Source organism: Nicotiana tomentosiformis, chromosome 8 (assembly GCF_000390325.3).
Source record: "Nicotiana tomentosiformis chromosome 8, ASM39032v3, whole genome shotgun sequence".
In the NCBI taxonomy this organism is placed as follows: Eukaryota; Viridiplantae; Streptophyta; class Magnoliopsida; order Solanales; family Solanaceae; genus Nicotiana; species Nicotiana tomentosiformis.
Window position 1 is genome coordinate 123,369,796 of NC_090819.1, and position 23,333 is coordinate 123,393,128.

Genomic DNA, 23,333 nt, shown 5'->3' on the forward strand with positions numbered 1-23,333 from the left:
GATTCAAAACCATGTGTACTGACTCTATTTTAGCTATTCTAGCTAGAACAATATCTAGTTTTCGTACTGACTCTCTTTAATTCCAATAACTAATTAACCCTCATTAGTTTTAAAAAAAAATCTACTAGAACCAAATTTAACATGTATTGTTTTCCAAATACCATATCAAAAATCCATATCAAGACCATTTTCAAACCCCCGTAATTCACATAGTCAGATATTATTTTCATGCCAGCTTGAGTTAATAAGACGACTAACACCTCCCAGCAATTACTGTGTCCTTTTCCATTCATACTCTGAATCTCCTTGGCTATTTGGTTCTTTTTTCAAGGTGTAAAGCCTTTTCTCCTCTTAATGATAATAAATTAAATAAATAACTACTTGTAGCTTTTTAGTTATCAAAACAAAAAAAAAAATTTAAACAATCTGGCTAAACTAGCTTTTAACTCTTCAAGTTTGGAGTTTTTCTTTTGCACTTGTAATGAAAAATGTTACCAAGCAATATTAGTCCCGTCAATATTGTTGTATTTGTAAATAATAATTCTGCAAAATATAAGTTATCGTAATGAAACAGTAATTAATTCGAGCCCACTGAATTCACAGTGTTTTCTTAAGGAATTTAATCCCCTCCTAGTACCCAAGGTAATTGATTATTTCCTCCCAGGATAGAACGAATCACACACTGGTGTAGCGGTTCTTCAAACCCCAGTGTTTCAGCGAACACAAAGTTTGGTAGCAAATCACACTTACAGTTGCTTTGTTTGAAGTTAAAAACAATGCAGAACGAAGGAGTAGAAACTCAGAAAATCATATGGAAATGATAAGAGGAAGGAGTGCAATGTATAGCCAAATCTGTTGAGCGATTTCAGTTCGTGTCTTGTGTATTGTATGTCTTTCTTCAACAGCTACTGCACATATATATAGCAGCCAGTGTTGAAGAAGAACAATCGTCCACCCTCCATGGTGGAGCAAGCATTAGCTTGTTTGTGGAGCAAGCACAATCATGGTGGAAAGAGCATTAGGCGGCTGCCTTGTGGTCAATACACGGATTGAAAAATATCCGTTACAAATGCGGATAATCTTACGTTAATATTTACTATTAACAAATAAATTTGGTCCAAAAAATTAATCAATCAATCGATCATTTGACCAAATCCAAATCCAAATCCAAATCCAAATCCAAATCCGAATCCGAATCCGAATCCAAATCCGAATCCGAAGCCGAATCCGAAGCCGAAGCCGTAGCCGTAGCCGTAGCCGAACCGATCGAGCGACGACGACGACGGCGCGAAGCTTGCTTTCTTCTTAACTCTTTAAGAGCTACAAGAAGAGCAATTATATATACCCACCAAAAATCTTTTCCTCTTCCAATATGGAACAATGTCTCATTGTCAAGAGGGGAAAACTTAAAATTTTACTCAAAAATTTTATTTTTTCTCCATTTCCCATTCACCCTCATTTTAAAATTATTTCATCTTAAAAACAAAACCTCAACAATCCCCCACATGAATGGGGAATGGCTATATCACGGAAGTATGCATGAAAAAACTGTGTGATTTACAAGCAAGGATTAGTCGCATCTGGATAAGTAGGTTTCCCTTTGAACTTTTCGTAGTAAACTTATGTCGGATATACTCGATCAATCGGTAGATTTGATATCTTTGAACCGTCGATCTTTGGTGTATACCTAGACAACCATAAGTCACACAATCAACCCTTAACCGTCTTTGGTTCTCATTGTTGTGTTCGTTTCAGCCATGAACACCGCCTGGTTTCATAAGTGCGTAGAGAACTGGCCTTACAAAGTTCTCCTTGAAGCGGCTAACACTTCACACTTACATAGGTGATTCCTAAACGTGTCATCCTGTAGATACACTATTTGATATACCCCGTATCAAATTTAGAAATCATTAAAAAGCCTTAATGCTTTATCCTTGGTACTGAACATTGTCTCATCACGAGAACGGACTAAAATTTTATTTGACAATGTTGAACCGTCATTAATGACTTTGTTTGATCTCCTTGAACCTAGATCTTGGGATCTCCAGTCTTCTAGGTAGAGTTACCGCCACAATGACTTGTTCTCGGCCATAGCCCCATTCCCCTTGATGATTTCTCAACTACCTCTCTAGTTAGGCCTTTTGTAAGTGGATCCGACACATTATCACTTGACTTTACATAGTCAATTGTGATAATTCCTCTAGAGAGTAATTGCCTAACGGTTTTATGTCTTCGTCGTATATGACGAGATTTACCGTTATACATAACGCTCCCAGCCCTTCCAATTGCCGCTTGACTATCACAATGTATGCATATTGGTACCAATGGTTGTTGAGGTTTTATTTTTTAAGATGTAATATTCTTAAAATGAGGGTGAATGGGAAATGGAGGGAAAATGAAATTTTGAGTAAAATTTTAAGTTTCCCCCTCTTAACAATGAGACATTGTCCCATATTGAAAGTGGAAGACATTTTTGGTGGGTATATATATAATTGCTCTTCTTGTAGCTCTTAAAGAGTTAAGAAGAAAGCAAGCCTCGCGCCGTCGTCATCGCTCGCTCGCTCGGCTCGGCTTCGGCTACGGCTACGGCTACGGCTTCGGCTTCGGCTTCGGATTCGGATTCGGATTTGGATTTGGATTTGGATTTGGATTTGGTCAAATGATCGATTGATTGATTAATTTTTTGGACCAAATTTATTTGTTAATAGTAAATATTAACGTAAGATTATCCGTATTTGTAAACGGATATTTTCCAATCCGTGTATTGATAATTTGGCAGCCGGATAATGGTCTTCCCACCATGAAGTGCTTGCTCCACAAATATGAAGTGCTTGCTCCACAAATATGTAATGCTTGATCCACCATGAAGGGTGGACGTTTGGTCTTGCACTCCTTCTTGGCTGCTATATATATGAGCAGCAAATGTTGAAGAAAGATACCAAAAAAAAAAACTCAACATACAATTCGCTCAACAAATTGGCTATACATTGCATTCCTTCCTCTCAGAACTTCCATACGTTTTTCTGAGTATATACTCCTTCGTTCTGCATTGTTTTTAACTTCAAACAAAGCAACTGTAAGTGTGATTTGCTACCGAACTTTGTGTTCGCCGAAACACTGGGGTTTGAAGTACCGCTACACCAGTGTGTTATTCGTTCTATCCTGGGAGGAAATAATCCATTACCTTGGGTACTAGGAGGGGATTAAATTCCTTAAGGAAACACTGTGAATTCAGTGGGCTCGAATTTATTATTATTGTTTCATTACGTTAACTTATATTTTGCAGAATTAATATTTACAAATACAGCAATATTGACCGGGAATAACAATCTTAAGGAATTTAATATTTATTTCTGTACTTGTGTTATTCTTATTATTCTGCAAACTAAAACCTTTGTGGTTTGTGTACTCCCGTTTTGGAGAGTTAAGCCTTCGTGGCGTTTTGTTGGATATTAAAATCTACGTGATTTTTACTCCAGTTTGAAAACGTGTATTAAACGTTTGTTTGTGTCATTCTTTTCTGTAAAAGATGATGACTGAAAACGAAAACCAAGCTGTTCCGATGGCGACTGCCAACGCAACGACAAGCCGAACACCGGCGTTGGCACCGGCAGAAAAACCCGGAAAATTTTCCGAGATTGATTTCAAACGCTGGCAGCAGAAGATGTTCTTCTACTTAACTACGTTATGTCTACAGAAGTTCATCAAGGAAGATGTTCCTGATCTGCCGGATAAAACTCCAGATAATGAACGCTTTCTCGTGATTGAAGCGTGGAAGCATTCTGATTTTTTATGCAAGAATTATATTCTTAGCGGACTGGATGATAATCTGTATAATGTATACAGTAGCATGGAGACATCCAAAGAATTGTGGAATGCGCTTGAAAAGAAATATAAGACTGAAGATGCCGGGATGAAGAAATTTGTTGCCGCAAAATTTCTGGACTACAAAATGATAGATAGCAAGTCTGTTATTACTCAAGTCCAGGAATTGCAAGTGATTATTCATGATCTACTTGCTGAAGGTCTTGTAATCAACGAAGCATTCCAAGTAGCAGCAATGATTGAGAAGTTGCCTCCGTTGTGGAAGGACTTCAAAAATTATTTGAAACACAAACGAAAGGAAATGTCCCTTGAAGATCTCATTGTTCGGTTGAGAATCGAAGAGGACAATAAAGCTGCTGAAAGGAGAGGCCGTGGAAATTCAACAATAATGGGAGCAAATATTGTTGAAGCTAACAAAAAGAGGAAGAAGGCTTCTGGTCCGAAATACAACCCAAGCAAGAAGCGGTTCAGTGGAAACTGCTACAACTGTGGGAAAACCGGACATAAATCTACGGAGTGTCGTGCTCCGAAGAAAGACAAGAAAAGGGGTCAAGCAAACATGGTAGTAAACCATGATGATGTTGATAACTTGTGTGCCATGCTCTCTGAATGTAACTTGGTGGGAAATCCTAAACTGTGGTGGTTTGATTCAGGAGCCACTCGCCATGTTTGTGCAGTTAGAGAGGCTTTTGCTACCTATGCTCTTGCTGAACCCGGAGAGACAGTTTATATGGGAAATGCTTCAACAGCAAAAGTTGAAGGATATGGGAAGGTATTTCTAAAAATGACTTCTGGCAAGGTCATGACTTTGAACAATGTCCTTCATGTTCCCGAAATGAGAAAGAATTTAGTCTCTACTGGACTTCTTGTTAAGCACGGTTTTAAGTGCGTTTTTGTATCCAACAAGGTTGTAATTAGTAAGAATGAAATATTTGTGGGAAAAGGTTACCTCACCGAGGGCCTTTTCAACCTAAATGTAATGGTTGTTGAAAATAATAATAATATTTCAGCTTCTTCTTACTTACTTGAGTCAAATGATTTATGGCATGTACGTTTGGGTCATGTCAATTATAAAACCTTGCGGAAAATGATTAACTTGGAAGTACTGCCCAAGTTTGAATGCGAAAAATCAAAATGTCAAACATGTGTGGAATCTAAGTATGTTAAACATCCTTATAAGTCAGTTGAAAGGAATTCAAATCCTTTAGACTTAATTCACACAGATATTTGTGACATGAAGTCAATACCATCTCGCGGTGGAAAGAAGTATTTCATAACTTTTATTGACGATGGTACTCGATATTGCTATGTTTACTTACTGAATAGTAAAGATGAAGCAATAGACGCATTCAGGCAATACAAAAATGAAGTTGAAACGCAACTTAACAAGAAAGTAAAAATGATAAGAAGTGATAGGGGTGGTGAATATGAATCTCCTTTTGAAGAAATATGTTTAGAATATGGAATTATTCATCAAACAACAGCCCCTTACACGCCCCAATCTAATGGGATTGCGGAAAGAAAGAATCGCACATTAAAGGAGATGATGAATGCGTTGTTGATAAGTTCTGGTTTGCCACAGAACTTGTGGGGGAAGCCATTCTTACGGCTAATCGAATATTAAATCGAGTGCCCCATAGCAAAACACAATCCATTCCTTATGAACAATGGAAAGGAAGGAAGCCCAACTTGAATTATTTTAAAGTGTGGGGGTGTTTGGCAAAAGTGCAAGTTCCTAAACCCAAAAGGGTAAAGATAGGACCGAAAACCGTTGATTGTGTTTTCATAGGATATGCGACAAATAGTAAAGCATATCGATTTCTGGTTCATAAATCAGAAAATCCCGACATTCATAATAATACGGTTATAGAATCAGATAATGCTGAGTTTTTTGAAAATATATATCCGTATAAAAAGGAATGTGAATCGTTTGGTGAAGGATCTAAACGACCTCGGGAAGAAACAAAAGAAAGTACATGTAATCAGGAGAATCCAAGACGTAGTAAACGTCAAAGAACGTCTACTTCATTTGGACCAGATTTTGTGACTTTCTTATTGGAGAATGAGCCTCAAACATTTAAAGAAGCTATGACTTCTTCGGAATCATTGTTTTGGAAAGAGGCAGTCAATAGTGAAATAGAATCCATATTGAACAACCATACATGGGAATTGGTTGATCTTCCTCCTGGAAATAAACCTTTGGGTTCTAAATGGATTTTTAAGAGAAAAATCAAAGATGATGGCACTATTGATAAATTCAAGGCAAGGCTCGTAGTCAAAGGGTATAGACAACGAGAAGGTCTAGACTACTTTGATACATACTCTCCAGTTACAAGAATTACGTCCATACGGATGTTAGTAGCATTAGCTGCAGTGTATGGTCTTGAAATTCATCAAATGGATGTTAAGACGGCCTTCTTAAATGGAGAGTTGGAGGAAGAAATTTACATGGAACAACCTGAAGGGTTTGTGGTTCCAGGTAAAGAAAAGAAGGTATGTAGACTTGTTAAGTCTCTTTACGGACTAAAACAAGCACCCAAACAATGGCATGCGAAATTTGACCAAACAATGTTGTCAAATGGTTTTAAGATAAATGAATGTGATAAATGCGTGTACATTAAAAATGTTCCAAATCACATAGTCATTGTTTGCCTATATGTGGATGATATGTTGATAATGAGTAATGACATTGCCAACATAAATGCTACTAAGCGTATGCTCAATAGCAAGTTTGATATGAAAGACTTGGGAGTTGCTGATTTAATTCTGGGAATTAAGATCAATAAGACTCCTCAAGGTCTGGCATTGTCACAATCTCATTATATTAAGACAGTACTTGAAAAATTCAAGCACTTGGGCTTTAAAGTTGCAAAGACTCCAATTGACGTGAATCTTGCATTAGCAAAGAACAAAGGCCAAAGCATATCACAATTGGATTATGCTCGTGTATTGGGATGCTTAATGTATATCATGAATTGTACACGACCAGACATAGCTTGTGCTATAAGTAAACTGAGTCGATATACGAGCAATCCAGGCCAATCTCATTGGATGGCAATGAAACGAGTTTTGGGATATTTAGAACATACCCAGAACTTTGAATTGCACTACAGTAATTTCCCTGCGGTGATTGAGGGATACTGTGATGCAAATTGGATCACCGGTTCAACTGATTCTAAGTCCACGAGTGGATATGTATTCACTATTGGTGGAGGAGCGGTATCTTGGAAGTCGTCCAAACAAACATGTATTGCCCGCTCTACAATGGAGGCTGAATTCATAGCCTTAGATAAAGCCGGTGAAGAAGCTGAATGGCTCCGGAATTTCTTGGAAGACATTCCATTTTGGCCCAAACCGTTGGCACCAATATGCATACATTGTGATAGTCAAGCGGCAATTGGAAGGGCTGGGAGCGTCATGTATAACGGTAAATCTCGTCATATACGACGAAGACATAAAACCGTTAGGCAATTACTCTCTAGAGGAATTATCACAATTGACTATGTAAAGTCAAGTGATAATGTGTCGGATCCACTTACAAAAGGCCTAACTAGAGAGGTAGTTGAGAAATCATCAAGGGGAATGGGGCTATGGCCGAGAACAAGTCATTGTGGCGGTAACTCTACCTAGAAGACTGGAGATCCCAAGATCTAGGTTCAAAGAGATCAAACAAAGTCATTAATGACGGTTCAACATTGTCAAATAAAATTTTAGTCCATTCTCGTGATGAGACAATGTTCAGTACCAAGGATAAAGCATTAAGGCTTTTTAATGATTTCTAAATTTGATACGGGGTATATCAAATAGTGTATCTACAGGATGACACGTTTAGGAATCACCTATTTAAGTGTGAAGTGTGAGCCGCTTCAAGGAGAACTTTGTAAGGCCAGTTCTCTACGCACTTATGAAACCAGGCGGTGTTCATGGCTGAAACGAACACAACAATGAGAACCAAAGACGGTTAAGGGTTGATTGTGTGACTTATGGTTGTCTAGGTATACACCAAAGATCGACGGTTCAAAGATATCAAATCTACCGATTGACCGAGTATATCCGACATAAGTTTACTACGGAAAGTTCAAAGGGAAACCTACTTATCCAGATGCAATTAATCCTTGCTTGTAAATCACACAGTTTTTCATGCATACTTCCGTGATATAGCCATTCCCCATTCATGTGGGGGATTGTTGAGGTTTTATTTTTTAAGATGTAATATTCTTAAAATGAGGGTGAATGGGAAATGGAGGAAAAATGAAATTTTGAGTAAAATTTTAAGTTTCCCCCTCTTAACAATGAGACATTGTCCCATATTGGAAGTGGAAGACATTTTTGGTGGGTATATATATAATTGCTCTTCTTGTAGCTCTTAAAGAGTTAAGAAGAAAGCAAGCCTCGCGCCATCGTCGTCGCTCGCTCGCTCGGCTCGGCTTCGGCTACGGCTACGGCTTCGGCTTCGGATTCGGATTCGGATTCGGATTTGGATTTGGATTTGGATTTGGTCAAATGATCGATTGATTGATTAATTTTTTGGACCAAATTTATTTGTTAATAGTAAATATTAACGTAAGATTATCCGTATTTGTAAACGGATATTTTCCAATCCGTGTATTGATAATTTGGCAGCCGGATAATGGTCTTCCCACCATGAAGTGCTTGCTCCACAAATATGAAGTGCTTGCTCCACAAATATGTAATGCTTGATCCACCATGAAGGGTGGACGTTTGGTCTTGCACTCCTTCTTGGCTGCTATATATATGAGCAGCAAATGTTGAAGAAAGATACCAAAAAAAAACTCAACATACAATTCGCTCAACAAATTGGCTATACATTGCATTCCTTCCTCTCAGAACTTCCATACGTTTTTCTGAGTATATACTCCTTCGTTCTGCATTGTTTTTAACTTCAAACAAAGCAACTGTAAGTGTGATTTGCTACCGAACTTTGTGTTCGCCGAAACACTGGGGTTTGAAGTACCGCTACACCAGTGTATTATTCGTTCTATCCTGGGAGGAAATAATCCATTACCTTGGGTACTAGGAGGGGATTAAATTCCTTAAGGAAACACTGTGAATTCAGTGGGCTCGAATTTATTATTATTGTTTCATTACGTTAACTTATATTTTGCAGAATTAATATTTACAAATACAGCAATATTGACCGGGAATAACAATCTTAACAATGGTTTGGGCCAAAATGGAATGTCTTCCAAGAAATTCCGGAGCCATTCAGCTTCTTCACCGGCTTTATCTAAGGCTATGAATTCAGCCTCCATTGTAGAGCGGGCAATACATGTTTGTTTGGACGACTTCCAAGATACCGCTCCTCCACCAATAGTGAATACATATCCACTTGTGGACTTAGAATCAGTTGAACCGGTGATTCAATTTGCATCACACTATCCCTCAATCACCGCAGGAAAATTACTATAGTGCAATTCAAAGTTCTGGGTATGTTCTAAATATTCCAAAACTCGTTTCATTGCCATCCAATGAGATTGGCCTGGATTGCTCGTATATCGACTCAGTTTACTTATAGCACAAGCTATATCTGGTCGTGTACAATTCATGATATACATTAAGCATCCCAACACACGAGCATAATCCAATTATGATATGCTTTGGCCTTTATTCTTTGCTAATGCAAGATTCACGTCAATTGGAGTCTTTGCAACTTTAAAGCCCAAGTGATTGAATTTTTCAAGTACTGTCTTAATATAATGAGATTGTGACAATGCCAGACCTTGAGGAGTCTTATGGATCTTAATTCCCAGAATTAAATCAGCAACTCCCAAGTCTTTCATATCAAACTTGCTATTGAGCATACGCTTAGTAGTATTTATGTTGGCAATGTCATTACTCATTATCAGCATATCATCCACATATAGGCAAACAATGACTATGTGATTTGGAACATTTTTAATGTACACACATTTATCACATTCATTTATCTTAAACCATTTGACAACATTGTTTGGTCAAATTTCGCATGCCATTGTTTGGGTGCTTGTTTTAGTCCGTAAAGAGACTTAACAAGTACAAATACCTTCTTTTCTTTACCTGGAACCACAAACCCTTGAGGTTGTTCCATGTAAATTTCTTCCTCCAACTCTCCATTTAAGAAGGCCGTCTTAACATCGATTTGATGAATTTCAAGACCATACACTGCAGCTAATGCTACTAACATCCGTATGGACGTAATTCTTATAACTGGAGAGTATGTATCAAAGTAGTCTAGACCTTCTCGTTGTCTATACCCTTTGACTACGAGTCTTGCCTTGAATTTATCAATAGTGCCATCATCTTTGATTTTTCTCTTAAAAATCCATTTAGAACCCAAAGGTTTATTTCCAGGAGGAAGATCAACCAATTCCCATGTATGGTTGTTCAATATGGATTCTATTTCACTATTGACTGCCTCTTTCCAAAACAATGATTCCGAAGAAGTCATAGCTTCTTTAAATGTTTGAGGCTCATTCTCCAATAAGAAAGTCACAAAATCTGGTCCAAATGAAGTAGACGTTCTTTGACGTTTACTACGTCTTGGATCCTCCTGATTACATGTACTTTCTTTTGTTTCTTCCCGAGGTCGTTTAGATCCTTCACCAAATGACTCACATTCCTTTTTATTCGGATATATATTCTCAAAAAACTCAGCATTAGCTGATTCTATAACCGTATTATTATGAATGTCGGGATTTTCTGATTTATGAACCAGAAATCGATATGCTTTACTATTTGTCGCATATCCTATGAAAACACAATCAACAGTTTTCGGTCCTATCTTTACCCTTTTGGGTTTAGGAACTTGCACTTTTGCCAAACCCCCCCACATTTTAAAATAATTCAAGTTGGGCTTCCTTCCTTTCCATTTTTCATATGGAATGGATTGTGTTTTGCTATGGGGCACTCGATTTAATATTCGATTAGCCGTAAGAATGGCTTCCCCCCACAAGTTCTGTAGCAAACGAGAACTTATCAACAACGCATTCATCATCTCCTTTAATGTGCGATTCTTTCTTTCCGCAATCCCATTAGATTGGGGCGTGTAAGGGGCTGTTGTTTGATGAATAATTCCATATTCTAAATATATTTCTTCAAAAGGAGATTCATATTCACCACCCCTATCACTTCTTATCATTTTTACTTTCTTGTTAAGTTGCGTTTCAACTTCACTTTTTGTATTGCCTGAATGCGTCTATTGCTTCATCTTTACTATTCAGTAAGTAAACATAGCAATATCGAGTACCATCGTCAATAAAAGTTATGAAATACTTTTTTTCACCGCGAGATGGTATTGACTTCATGTCACAAATATCTGTGTGAATTAAGTCTAAAGGATTTGAATTCCTTTCAACTGACTTATAAGGATGTTTAACATACTTAGATTACACACATGCTTGACATTTTGATTTTTCGCATTCAAACTTAGACAGTACTTCCAAGTTAATCATTTTCCGTAAGGTTTTATAATTGACATGACCCAAACGTACATGCCATAAATTATTTGACTTAAGTAAGTAAGAAGAAGCTGAAATATTATTATTGTTTTCCACAACCATTACATTCAGATTGAAAAGGCCCTCGGTGAGGTAACCTTTTCCTACAAATATTTTATTCTTACTAATGACAACCTTGTTGGACACAAAAATACACTTAAAACCGTGCTTAACAAGAAGTCTAGTAGAGACTAAATTCTTTCTCATTTCGGGAACATGAAGGATATTGTTCAAAGTCATGACCTTGCCAGAAGTCATTTTCAGAAATATCTTCCCATATCCTTCAACTTTTGCTGTTGAAGCATTTCCCATATAAACTGTCTCTCCGGGTCCAGCAGGAGCATAAGTAGCAAAAGCTTCTCTAACTGCACAAACATGGCGAGTGGCTCCTGAATCAAACCACCACAGTTTAGGATTTCCCACCAAGTTACATTCAGAAAGCATGGCACACAAGTTATCAACATCATCATGGTTTACTACCATGTTTGCTTGACCCCTTTTCTTGTCTTTCTTCGGAGCACGACACTCCGTAGATTTGTGTCCGGTTTTCCCACAGTTGTAGCAGTTTCCACTGAACCGCTTCTTGCTTGGGTTGTATTTCGGACCAGAAGCCTTCTTCCTCTTTTTGTTAGCTTCAACAATATTTGCTCCCATTATTGTTGAATTTCCACGGCCTCTCCTTTCAGCAGCTTTATTGTCCTCTTCGATTCTCAACCGAACAATGAGATCTTCAAGGGACATTTCCTTTCGTTTGTGTTTCAAATAATTTTTGAAGTCCTTCCACAACGGAGGCAACTTCTCAATCATTGCTGCTACTTGGAATGCTTCGTTGATGATAAGACCTTCAGCAAGTAGATCATGAATACTCACTTGCAATTCCTGGACTTGGGTAATAACAGACTTGCTATCTACCATTTTGTAGTCCAAAAATTTTGCGGCAACGAATTTCTTCATCCCGGCATCTTCAGTTTTATATTTCTTTTCAAGCGCATTCCACAATTCTTTTGACGTCTCCACGCTACTGTATACATTATACAGATTATCATCCAGTCCGCTAAGAATATAATTCTTGCATAAAAAATCAGAATGCTTCCACGCTTCAATCACGAGAAAGCGTTCATTCTCTGGAGTTTTATCTGGCAGATCAGGAACATCTTCCTTGATGAACTTCTGTAGACATAACGTAGTTAAGTAGAAGAACATCTTCTGCTGCCAGCGCTTGAAATCAATCCCGGAAAATTTTCTGGGTTTTTCTGCCGGTGCCAACGCCGGTGTTCGGCTTGTCGATGCGTTGGCAGTCACCATCGGAACAGCTTGATTTTCGCTTTCAGTCGTCATTTTTTCTGTAAAAGAATGACACAAACAAACGTTTAATACACGTTTTCAAACTGGAGTAAAAATCACGTAGATTTTAATCTCCAACAAAACGCCACGAAGGCTTTACTCTCCAAAACGAGAGTACACAAACCACAAAGGTTTTAGTTTGCAGAATAATAAGAATAACACAAATACAGAAATAAATATTAAATTCCTTAAGTTTGTTAGTCCCGTCAATATTGTTGTATTTGTAAATAATAATTCTGCAAAATATAAGTTATCGTAATGAAACAGTAATTAATTCGAGCCCATTGAATTCACAGTGTTTCCTTAAGGAATTTAATCCCCTCCTAGTACCCAAGGTAATGGATTATTTCCTCCCAGGATAGAACGAATCACACACTGGTGTAGCGGTACTTCAAACCCCAGTGTTTCAGCGAACACAAAGTTCGGTAGCAAATCACACTTACAGTTGCTTTGTTTGAAGTTAAAAACAATGCAGAACGAAGGAGTAGAAACTCAGAAAATCGTATGGAAATGCTGAGAGGAAGGAGTGCAATGTATAGCCAAATCTGTTGAGCGATTTCAGTTCGTGTCGTGTGTCTTTCTTCAACAGCTGTTGCACATATATATTGCAGCCAGTGTTGAAGAAGAACAATCGTCCACCCTCCATGGTGGAGCAAGCATTAGCTTGTTTGTGGAGCAAGCACAATCATGGTGGGAAGAGCATTAGGCGGCTGCCTTGTGGTCAATACACAGATTGGAAAATATCCGTTACAAATGCGGATAATCTTACGCTAATATTTACTATTAACAAATAAATTTGGATCCGAAGCCGTAGCCGAGCCGAGCGACGACGACGACGGCGCGAGGCTTGCTTTCTTCTTAACTCTTTAAGAGCTACAAGAAGAGCAATTATATATATACCCACCAAAAATCTTTTCCTCTTCCAATATGGGACAATGTCTCATTGTCAAGAGGGAGAAACTTAAAATTTTATTCAAAAATTTCATTTTCCCTCCATTTCCCATTCACCCTCATTTTAAGACTATTTTATCTTAAAAACAAAACCTCAACAAGCAATTCAAAGTTATTCGTGTTAACATTACTCTTTCGAGTTGTACCCTACAGGGGGATTGACCGTTAAGTAAAAAGGAGAATTTCTCAAACTTTGAGCTAATTGCAAGAAAAACCACTCATAGTTTGGTATTCGTATGGTGAAAAAAGAAAACAATCTTTCATATGCCTGAAAAACAACGATGTTTACGGCAACTCGATAATTAGCGTTTTTTGAACGTTGAATTGAGTGCAGACATTAAATTGTCAAGTTATTATCAAAAAAGACGAATATAAAAGTAAATATTTTGAACTTTAATATTAGGGGCGGCAAACGGTCGAGTCGGGTCATATATAAACGGGTTGAAAATGGGTAATACAAAAATAAATAAATTATTTAACCCTACCATATTTAATATGGTTAGAAAATGACTGTAGGGTTGAAGGTACTAGAGGAGCTTGAGGCAGGTAGTACTGGAGCTTGCATTCTCAGCCTAGTGCTGTTTTCTTATGTAGTTATTTGGAGCAGTAAATAACCACAATTTTGAAATATAAAATTCAATAATTTGATCAAAAAAAGAAAATGGATTATCAGCGGATAATATAGATATCTATATTATTCATGATTTTTTAAATATTATTACTTTTGGGAGAATTCATAATCTCACAAACTTGAGGAATCTTGACGGTAAGTTATAATCACGTATTTTGGCCATAGTTTGCACTCCAATTACTATATTTTACTTGTGTTTGAGCTTGAATGTTAGTTATTACACTTATTATGTGTTTTATGTCTTGCAAGAAGTAACTTCGAGTTAAAAAGATATTTGGGAGCTAAATTGAACAAGTTGGAGCTTTAAAGTCTGAGTAAAGCCCAGGGGATTAACCGGAGATCGTGTCCGGGAGGCAGGAACCAAGTCTGGATATCAAAAATCGAAGAAAAATATTTCACTCTGGAAAATCTTCATTGCCACGCCGCATGGGGTGGCACGGCAGTGTATTTCTGATGCTGCCCGTCAAAACCTGCTCTCTGAACTTTCCCACAGACGCCCCGCATGAGGCGGCGCGCCTGTGCAATTTTCTCAGAGTATTTATCATGTTTTGGCTAGGAAAAGGTAATTTCGCCTGGGCCCATTCCTACAGGGTAGGGGTGTACAAACCGAACCGAAAAACCGCACCAAACCTAAAAGTCAAACCAAACCGATTAAAAAACCCGACTTGGTTTGGTTTGATTTGGTTTGGTATTGAGTAAAAAAATTCGAGCCAACCCGACATATAAATATATAATTTTTATATATACTTTTAAGATTTTATATAGAATTTTCTTTAAAAAATGTCTAAAAATATTTGGGATTCTCTTGCGGGATATAAATTTTAATAGAATATGAACTGCTCAATATTTATTAACCTTAAATAATGGGTTGTATGATCACTTTCTTATCAAGTGTTAGTGAAATGCGTCTATGTCTTTGTTCTTCCATATTCATATCATATATTAAGATCTATTAAATTCTTATATCTTTTTCGAATGTGAAGTGATTATAAATATTTATGTATCATATTAATTTTTATGTTTAATTACTAAATTCGGTTAACTTGAAATTGTACATCAACGAAAAATTATTGTCAAACAACAAAAAAATAACTATTATGTGTTACTAATAGAATTCTGCCATAAGAATATTTTAATCGATAATATATTTGTCAATTTTTTTATATTTTTACTAAATATATATTTACTTATCAAATATTTAACAAAGTAAGATTGAAATAATATTTAAGTAACAAAAAATCCGAAAAACCTGACAAAACCGAACCAATCCAAACCGATATAGTTGGTTTGGTTTGGTTTTGATAAAACCGAACCAACCCGGTCCATGTATACCTCTACTACAGGGTATAAATACACCAAAAAAAATATTTTTGAAGGAATTTTTGACCTTGGAAGCTTGAGGAGAGCATTGGAGGCTACAAGACACGGAATTTCATCATCTTTCCATCAATTCAATATGGGAGTTTGGATTGTAACGTTAGATTGATATTTTTTTATTCTTTAATTATATTTGTGATGACTTCTTCCATGATTATGGAGTAGTTTCCCTTAGGGTTTGACGGATATGGTGTTTTGATAAATATATGTGAATTTTAACTCTAGTTCATGCTTGAATTCGTTTATGGAGTTTTGAATTGTTGAAACTGTATTATATACTTAAATATATGTGGATTTTAACTCTAGTTCAATTGTCAATTGCTCTATTTTAGTAGCTAAACTTAGTTTATAATATTTTAATTCAAGTGTTGATTCTCCTGAATAGCAATTAAACCAAAAATTACTCGAACATTGTTTAAAACCATTCCTTGTGGATACGATATTATACTATACTATCTTTGATTAGCGAGCATCAATTTCCTGTTATGTTTTGCGCTCGTCAAATCTCTAATTTGAGTTTACAAATTTAAAAGTTAAATTCATCGGTTGTCCATTTCTAAGTCGATAATATGGTTCTTATCCATATTTGACCCGTTTTTATTTTTTGGTAACCATTGTCTAATTACCAATAACTCCAAAAAACCACTACAATATAAAGAGCACCTCCTTTTAAAAAGTTTATTATCTAACCCATTTTTTAGTGGATAATATGAGTGGGATAACTAATTTTTTAGGGGGGTTTTCACTTTTGACATGCGCCAAAAACTATTTACATTCGGTAGCCGAAAAAATGTAAAAATTTGTATAATTGTTGTATATAACATACAGAATGTATATATATACAAAAAAAATATTTTTTCGGCTATAATTTTCAGAGCGGCACAATATCATTTTTTTCTTCTTTTTTTTTCCTTTTTGCCACCATTATTTAATATTTTAAAGAAACCCGCTAAAGCAAATTTCTCAATTTTTCTCAATCCAGGCAACCTTTTAACCAAGTTGTGTGATCCACTCTAAGTAGGGAAAGCAATTAAGGAAACCTAATATTAATATATTTAGTAAATCCCAAAATCAACCTTTTTCCTATTAAAACAGAAACAACTTTAGCCTTCCAATCTCCTCGTTTAAAGTTGTTTCCTTTTGTTTTAATCAAAAGGTTAGTGCAGAGAATAATTTTTATATTTCTACTCCTCTCTAGGCATTGTAAAGAAGAAAAGACAATAAAGAAGTACAAAAAACAATTATATTCTCCACCGTCAGTTTTTGCAAAGAAAAAAGAAAAGGAGAAGTAGGGAAATTTGTACTGCTATAAAAGGCTCGTAAAAGTAGTTTGTCCATCACCATGCAAAAGATGGCGGAAACAAACAATAGCGTTCCTTACACCCAATTACCGGCGGAGGACAATAACACCTCCAGTAATTCTCCGGCCAAATGCCGGCGACGACCCAAAAGAGTGTCGTTCATAGTATTAACAGGGCTGGTGGCAGCTTTGTTACTTTTTGTGGCAGTGAAATATGGGAATAACGAGGCGGAGGATGTAAATCCAGGGCCAGTACCACCACAAGAAACCGTGTGTAACATGCTTGGTTCTAATCTAATGCCGCTGACCACCATGAGGACGGTGGCGCGTGGGGTGGCAGAAGGTGTCTCCGCCAAGTCACGCGGTCGTTTCTTGGGATTACGGCCGTTTCCATGGACCAAACAAATGTTGGCTTGGCAAAGAACATCCTTCCACTTTCAACCTAAGAAGAATTGGATGAATGGTTAGTAATTCTTTTTCTCTTATGTTATTTTCATAAATCAGCTTTGTTTTTATTAAACAATAAATCAACAGCTTATTGATAATTTTAAACATAAAACCGCCTTATGCTTGACGAGATTAACTAGAACTTTAGGTACAATGAATGGTTATCTCCATTCCATTACATGCCCATGAATTTTATGTGTCTTAATTTAAAGATTTGACAGGACATTACATTACGTTTATAGTTTAAGAAAAGCTTGGTATTGATATAAAAAAAACCATTACAGCTTCGAATATGGGATACCTTGTCTTTTTCTTTGCCTAAGATGGATCTTTGATTGCAAGAACAGAGTTTGAATTACTCAGGAAAAATATGAAATCGTTTTGGAACTTATTTGCTTATTTATTATTTTTTGAGGTGAACATTAATGATTTATTCTTATTTGGCATGTGTTGGATTCTTTGGCTTTGGACTGCGTTGCTCACGGAAATTACCTGATTCTGTTCGTCAGATCCTAATGGTAAGTCCATATTTTCTGCCGGTATTATTATTATTATTATTATTATTATTATTATTGTTATTGTTATTATTATTATTATTATTATTAATTTGTTTTGATATATTGGAAACCATCGACAAAACGGGGACCTCAAAACATACTAGTCGGGGTAGTTTGTAAGTAGACAGATTGACAATATGATGAAGACAGTTGTCTTTAGACAATTGCATGTGAATTTTGTAGGAGCAAACACAAATTCCTAGAATGGTATACAACTTCAATCCTGTCTGTCCAATTATAACCTCGCTACTTTTGATCCACTACACCTTTTTCGATCAACAGGGGATCACTTATTTAATTATACGGAACCCTTTATATAACAATCATATTTGTTCCCGTATTTTTTAGGTTTTATATTGAGTGGTTGTTATGCAAATATTACAGGATTTGACGTTTAAATATTTTTTTGGTTGTTATAGATAAAAATTATCTATAAATAAATAATTATTCCTTTTTTCATGTTACATATAAAAAATAAGGAAATTATTTAAATTTAAAATCTCACAAGCTATGCATATTTCACTAATTAAATATTGAAGAAAGTTAATACATTATTAATAAATTCATAACTAAAAATATAAAGATTTAAACTCTAAGGCAGACATTTTAAGGCTACCAAAAAAATATTTTTTTTCAAGATTGATGGAAGTGGAACAACTTTGTAATTGTAGCTTGTTTCGTAGATTTCATTCTCTTACTAGCGATATAACACTTGAATTGGCAAAGATCCGTGTCTAAATTTTCAGCAAAAAGGTATCCAATAGTTTTTCCTTGAATACAATCTAAGAGTTTAACCGTTAAATTTTCTATCTAAGTATTTTTTAAATTTGTCCAATAAAAAAGATATCATGTGCAAATCTATAAATCTTATATTTTATGCAAGATAGAAACTTTATTTATTTTTAGAATTATTATTAGCAATCTTAAAGATTTTATATGGCTGTTATAGAGGGGTAATTTTACAAAAAGCGTTCTGCTATAAATATGGTTGTTGCTGTTATAGGTAAAAAGTTGTTATAAAATTGTTTATGAAAGTCACTTTACTTTGTTTTTTAACTGAAAAGTCACTATACTTTGCACATTGTAACTCAAAAGTCAATCAACACTTTTAGGGCGTTATTAAACATTATTTTTCATATTTCTTTTCAGCCCAACCATTTAAAAAATAAAAAAAAACATTTAAATCATGACTCGACGTTTCCATGACCTGACCCATTTTCTCTTATTTATGTTATAAAAAACGTAAATATTACTTTGTTGTAGTGTATTATATTGGTTCTCAATATAGTTATACTAAATGTATACATTGGTTTAAGCAAAGTATTAAATAGAGAATAAGGAATTAATCTTAACAAACTAGAGGAGTTAGATTTGAAACTGAAACAAGAAAATTAGTAGCGTTGAAGTGAAAAAAAATAAAAAGGAGGAAGGAAAAATAAAAAAAGTATTTATGCTTGAAATTTTGACTGAGAAATATTAATATAAGAGTAAATTAAAAGACAATATCCTTGATGTTTTAGAACAAGAACGCGCATTTTAGTAAAGATAATGTTATTAGACGACCATTTCTAGTCGAACTAATTTAATACTTTGCTTAAATCAATATGTTGAAAATCAAGACAATTAACAGTAAAGTAATATTTACGTTTTTTGTAACAAAAATAAGAGAGTGGGTCGAGTTAAAGAGCGGGTTGAGTCACGGTTTAAATGGGTATTTTTTTATTGTTTAAATGATTGAGTTAAAAAAAATATGAAAAAAAATATTTAATATGGCCTAAATGTATTGAGTGACTTTTGAGTTACAATGTGTAAAGTATGATGACTTTCCTTTTACAAAACAAAGTAAAGTGACTTTCATAAACAATTTCCATTAGTTCAATGACTTCTGAGAAATGGACTCCTTAAAAAATTGATTCTGAAGAAAACTTGGTTTTTACGGTGAATGACTTGTTATATATGAATGTTGTTATCGAAATGTCTGACTGTATGTGACCTAGTTTATTGAGACGTTTTTACATTAAAGCCCTTTCGTATTTACACTTCAATATGCATCATACAAAAAATATGTGCTTCATAATTATACATTACATTCATTTCTAACTCCACTTTTACAAAAAATATTTTAGGTCCATTATTCTACAAAGGATGGTACCATTTGTTCTATCAATACAATCCAGAGGCTGCAGTATGGGGAAATATTGTATGGGGCCATGCAGTTTCAAGAGACTTAATTCACTGGCAACACCTTCCAGTTGCTATGGTTGCGGATCAATGGTACGACATTAACGGTGTATGGACCGGATCCGCAACCATTTTACCCGATGGTAAACTCGTCATGTTATATACCGGGTCAACCAACGAGTCAGTACAGGTTCAAAATCTAGCGTACCCGGCTGACCCATCGGATCCTCTCCTAAGAAAATGGGTCAAATATGAGGGCAACCCGGTACTTGTACCACCACCCGGAATTGCTACTAAAGATTTTCGTGACCCCACCACTGCATGGACCACACCACAAGGCAAATGGAGGATTACTATTGGTTCAAAGGTTAATAAAACTGGAATTTCATTGGTCTATGACACTATTGATTTTAAGAAATTTGAGTTGTTGGATGGGGTGCTCCATGGTGTACCGGGTACGGGTATGTGGGAATGTGTGGACTTTTACCCGGTTTCGAAAGTTGTTGAAAATGGGCTTGACACATCAGATAATGGGCCTGCAGTAAAACATGTGTTAAAGTCCAGTCTAGATGATGATAGAAATGATTATTATGCACTTGGAACTTATGATGCAGTGGCTGGTAAATGGATTCCTGATAATCCCACAATTGATGTTGGTATTGGATTAAGATATGATTATGGAAATTTTTACGCATCAAAAACATTTTATGACCAAGAAAAAAAGAGAAGAGTCCTTTGGGCTTGGATTACTGAAGGTGATAGTGAAGCTGCTGATATTTGCAAAGGTTGGGCATCACTTCAGGTACAATTCAATTGTGTCGAAGACAATTTAGCTAGTGTTGGGATATAGATTTGGTTGAAACTTAAAAAAAAAAATATTTAAAATTATGGACATGTATTTTATTTGAAAAAAATTAAAATTCTGTGAGTGGAAGAAAACTTTTTACCCAAAAACTACCCTAAACCAGATTTTGGGAATGTAAAAAAAAGAATCAGATCATATTCTATGAACAAACAATATTATCAAAAGTTTTTTAAAAACAATTTTCAAAATCTATGGTCAATTTCCTCTTTTATTTTACTTCATTTTGTCATATTTGAATTTTGGTCTCATTTAACACTTGGTAACGTGTGATGTAAAACAGCCTATTCCAAGGACTATAAAATATGACAAGAAGACAGGAAGCAACATAATTACTTGGCCAGTGGCGGAGGTTGAGAATTTGAGATTAAACAGTAAGGAATTCGACAAGGTGGAGGTAAAACCAGGGTCAGTTTTTCCACTAGAAGTTGGCACTGCCACTCAGGTTTGTTGATTGAATTTAACTATACACGTGTAAAAGAATTTCTTTACGTTATCGGTCTATTTTAAACTATTATAGCACGTAACATGCTAATATTCGATAAGTTTAACTTACTATAATTTGAACTGTTGATGATTACAGTTGGACATAATGGCTGAGTTTGAAGTAGACCCTAAGGTCTTGGAAAGATTAGAAGGAAATAATGCTACGTATGAGTGCAGAAGCAGTGGGGGATCTGCTGAACGTGGTGCCTTAGGGCCATTTGGTTTATTGGTTTTAACAGATAAGGGCTTGTCTGAGCAAACTCCAATTTACTTCTACATTGCAAAAGACGCTGCTGGAAATTTCACCACATTCTTCTGCAATGATCTTACCAGGTTCTAATTTCTCCTCTCTTGCATTTTCATCTCATCAATGAAGTTTTAGCCCCTCCCCCCCACCAAAACCAAACTAAGAAATTGGAGAAAAACCTTTATTGGTTCACTGCTTAATAGCAGTACGGAATTCAGGATTTTGAGTCATTAGGTTCTGCTCTATATATATATAATAATATTTTTCTACACATATATATAGTTCGAGCTAAACATAATGAGTTCCGTCGAACTTGTTGCATCTAGTCTGAATCCGCCACTGCTTTAACACATCTTTCTCATAATAACCACTATTTCCAAGAGCTTAAGTATTTCTCATGTCCATACTTCTATCCACGTTTAAAAATGAAGTCAGATTTTGTTTTATATCCGAGAAATCCCGAGGGCAAGTGGCCAGTACATGGTTCGAAGCTCAATGGACACTGGCACCGCCCTTTATCGTGCTCTACTTAAATATTAAGATTTTGTCTGTTGCAGGGTTTTAACCAAGGACGTACGTTTAACCCATATATAACGAGTAGCTTTTACCACTAGACCAAAACTCGGGGCAATATATGAAGCCAGATATTTGTTGCAATTCTCTTTAATTAAATTAAAATGGTGACAAGATCCGAGACAAATCTTGGAAGTGCATTACGTAGTATTTTTAAGTAAGTATGATAATGGTGATTCTCATCTTTTTACTTCCTTTTTTTTAGGTCATCTGAAGCAACAGATGTTCGCAAACTAATCTACGGAAGCACAGTTCCAGTCCTCCAAGGGGAGAAGCTTTCTCTAAGAACACTGGTAATTTTCATTTTTCTTCTTTTTTTAATTGCTTATTCAAAATTCTTGATTATATTGCGTACACTTAAGTTTACCAAATATAAATTAATGGGGTATTTTTGTGAATGTAATAGGTGGATCATTCAATAGTAGAAAGTTTTGCACAAAGTGGAAGGACAGCAATAACGTCAAGGGTATATCCAACAAAGGCAATATATGAAGATGCTAAGCTCTACTTATTTAACAATGCTACAGATGTTAGCATTACTGCCTCACTCAAGATTTGGCAAATGAATTCTGCAAATATACAATCTAGTTAACTTCCACCCCATATGTAGATTGTAAATTAAATTTTCAAAATTGTTGATTCTTCTTTTTTGATTTTCCACCACCATTGTTTTGTGGCATTCTTTTATTTCTTTTCACTTATTGTAATTTAATTAATTTTATCTTTCCCATTCTTCCTTTTATTTTTCGCCAAGTATGTTTCTATTGGTGAGATAGAAAAAGTTTCATTTTGGATCAAAGAGATCAGTGAAGTGGGCCTTTTTTGTGTGGTGCTTTGAAAACTATTTACACAATAATGTCCATTATTGAATAATTAAAGATAAATATTTTAATAATTGTTAATCTATTATCACACGTTTAAATTAACTCCCCGCTCACACTCTAGGGGAAGGAGGGGGGAGGGGGGTCCTCTGCTCTTGTCTTCTTGGGGGATCAATAGTTGTACTTCTTTAGTTATTCCTCGTGACTCTTTTTTGTCTCTGCATTTGTGAATTAA

General features: G+C 35.7%; 1 protein-coding gene across 1 annotated transcript; it reads left to right on the forward strand.

Annotated features, from left to right (window-relative positions):
- Positions 1-16,820: 16,820 nt before the first annotated feature.
- Positions 16,821-23,076, forward strand: LOC104120469 (acid beta-fructofuranosidase 2, vacuolar). The gene is made up of 7 exons (XM_009632222.4): positions 16,821-17,387; positions 17,881-17,889; positions 20,055-20,911; positions 21,255-21,416; positions 21,555-21,790; positions 22,483-22,570; positions 22,684-23,076. The coding sequence occupies exons 1-7, from the start codon at positions 16,967-16,969 to the stop codon at positions 22,867-22,869; spliced, it is 1,959 nt and encodes a 652-aa protein (XP_009630517.1). The 5' UTR covers positions 16,821-16,966; the 3' UTR covers positions 22,870-23,076.
- Positions 23,077-23,333: the final 257 nt, after the last annotated feature.

What these genes read in the sequence shown, in the direction of transcription:
- LOC104120469 (XM_009632222.4), top strand. Translation starts at nt 16,967, where the DNA reads ATGCAAAAGATGGCGGAAACAAACAATAGCGTTCCTTACACCCAATTA. An exon ending in AAGGTTGGGCATCACTTCAG is followed by an intron (nt 20,912 to 21,254) that starts GTACAATTCAAT and finishes GATGTAAAACAG; the next exon opens with CCTATTCCAAGGACTATAAA. An exon ending in AGCTTTCTCTAAGAACACTG is followed by an intron (nt 22,571 to 22,683) that starts GTAATTTTCATT and finishes TGAATGTAATAG; the next exon opens with GTGGATCATTCAATAGTAGA.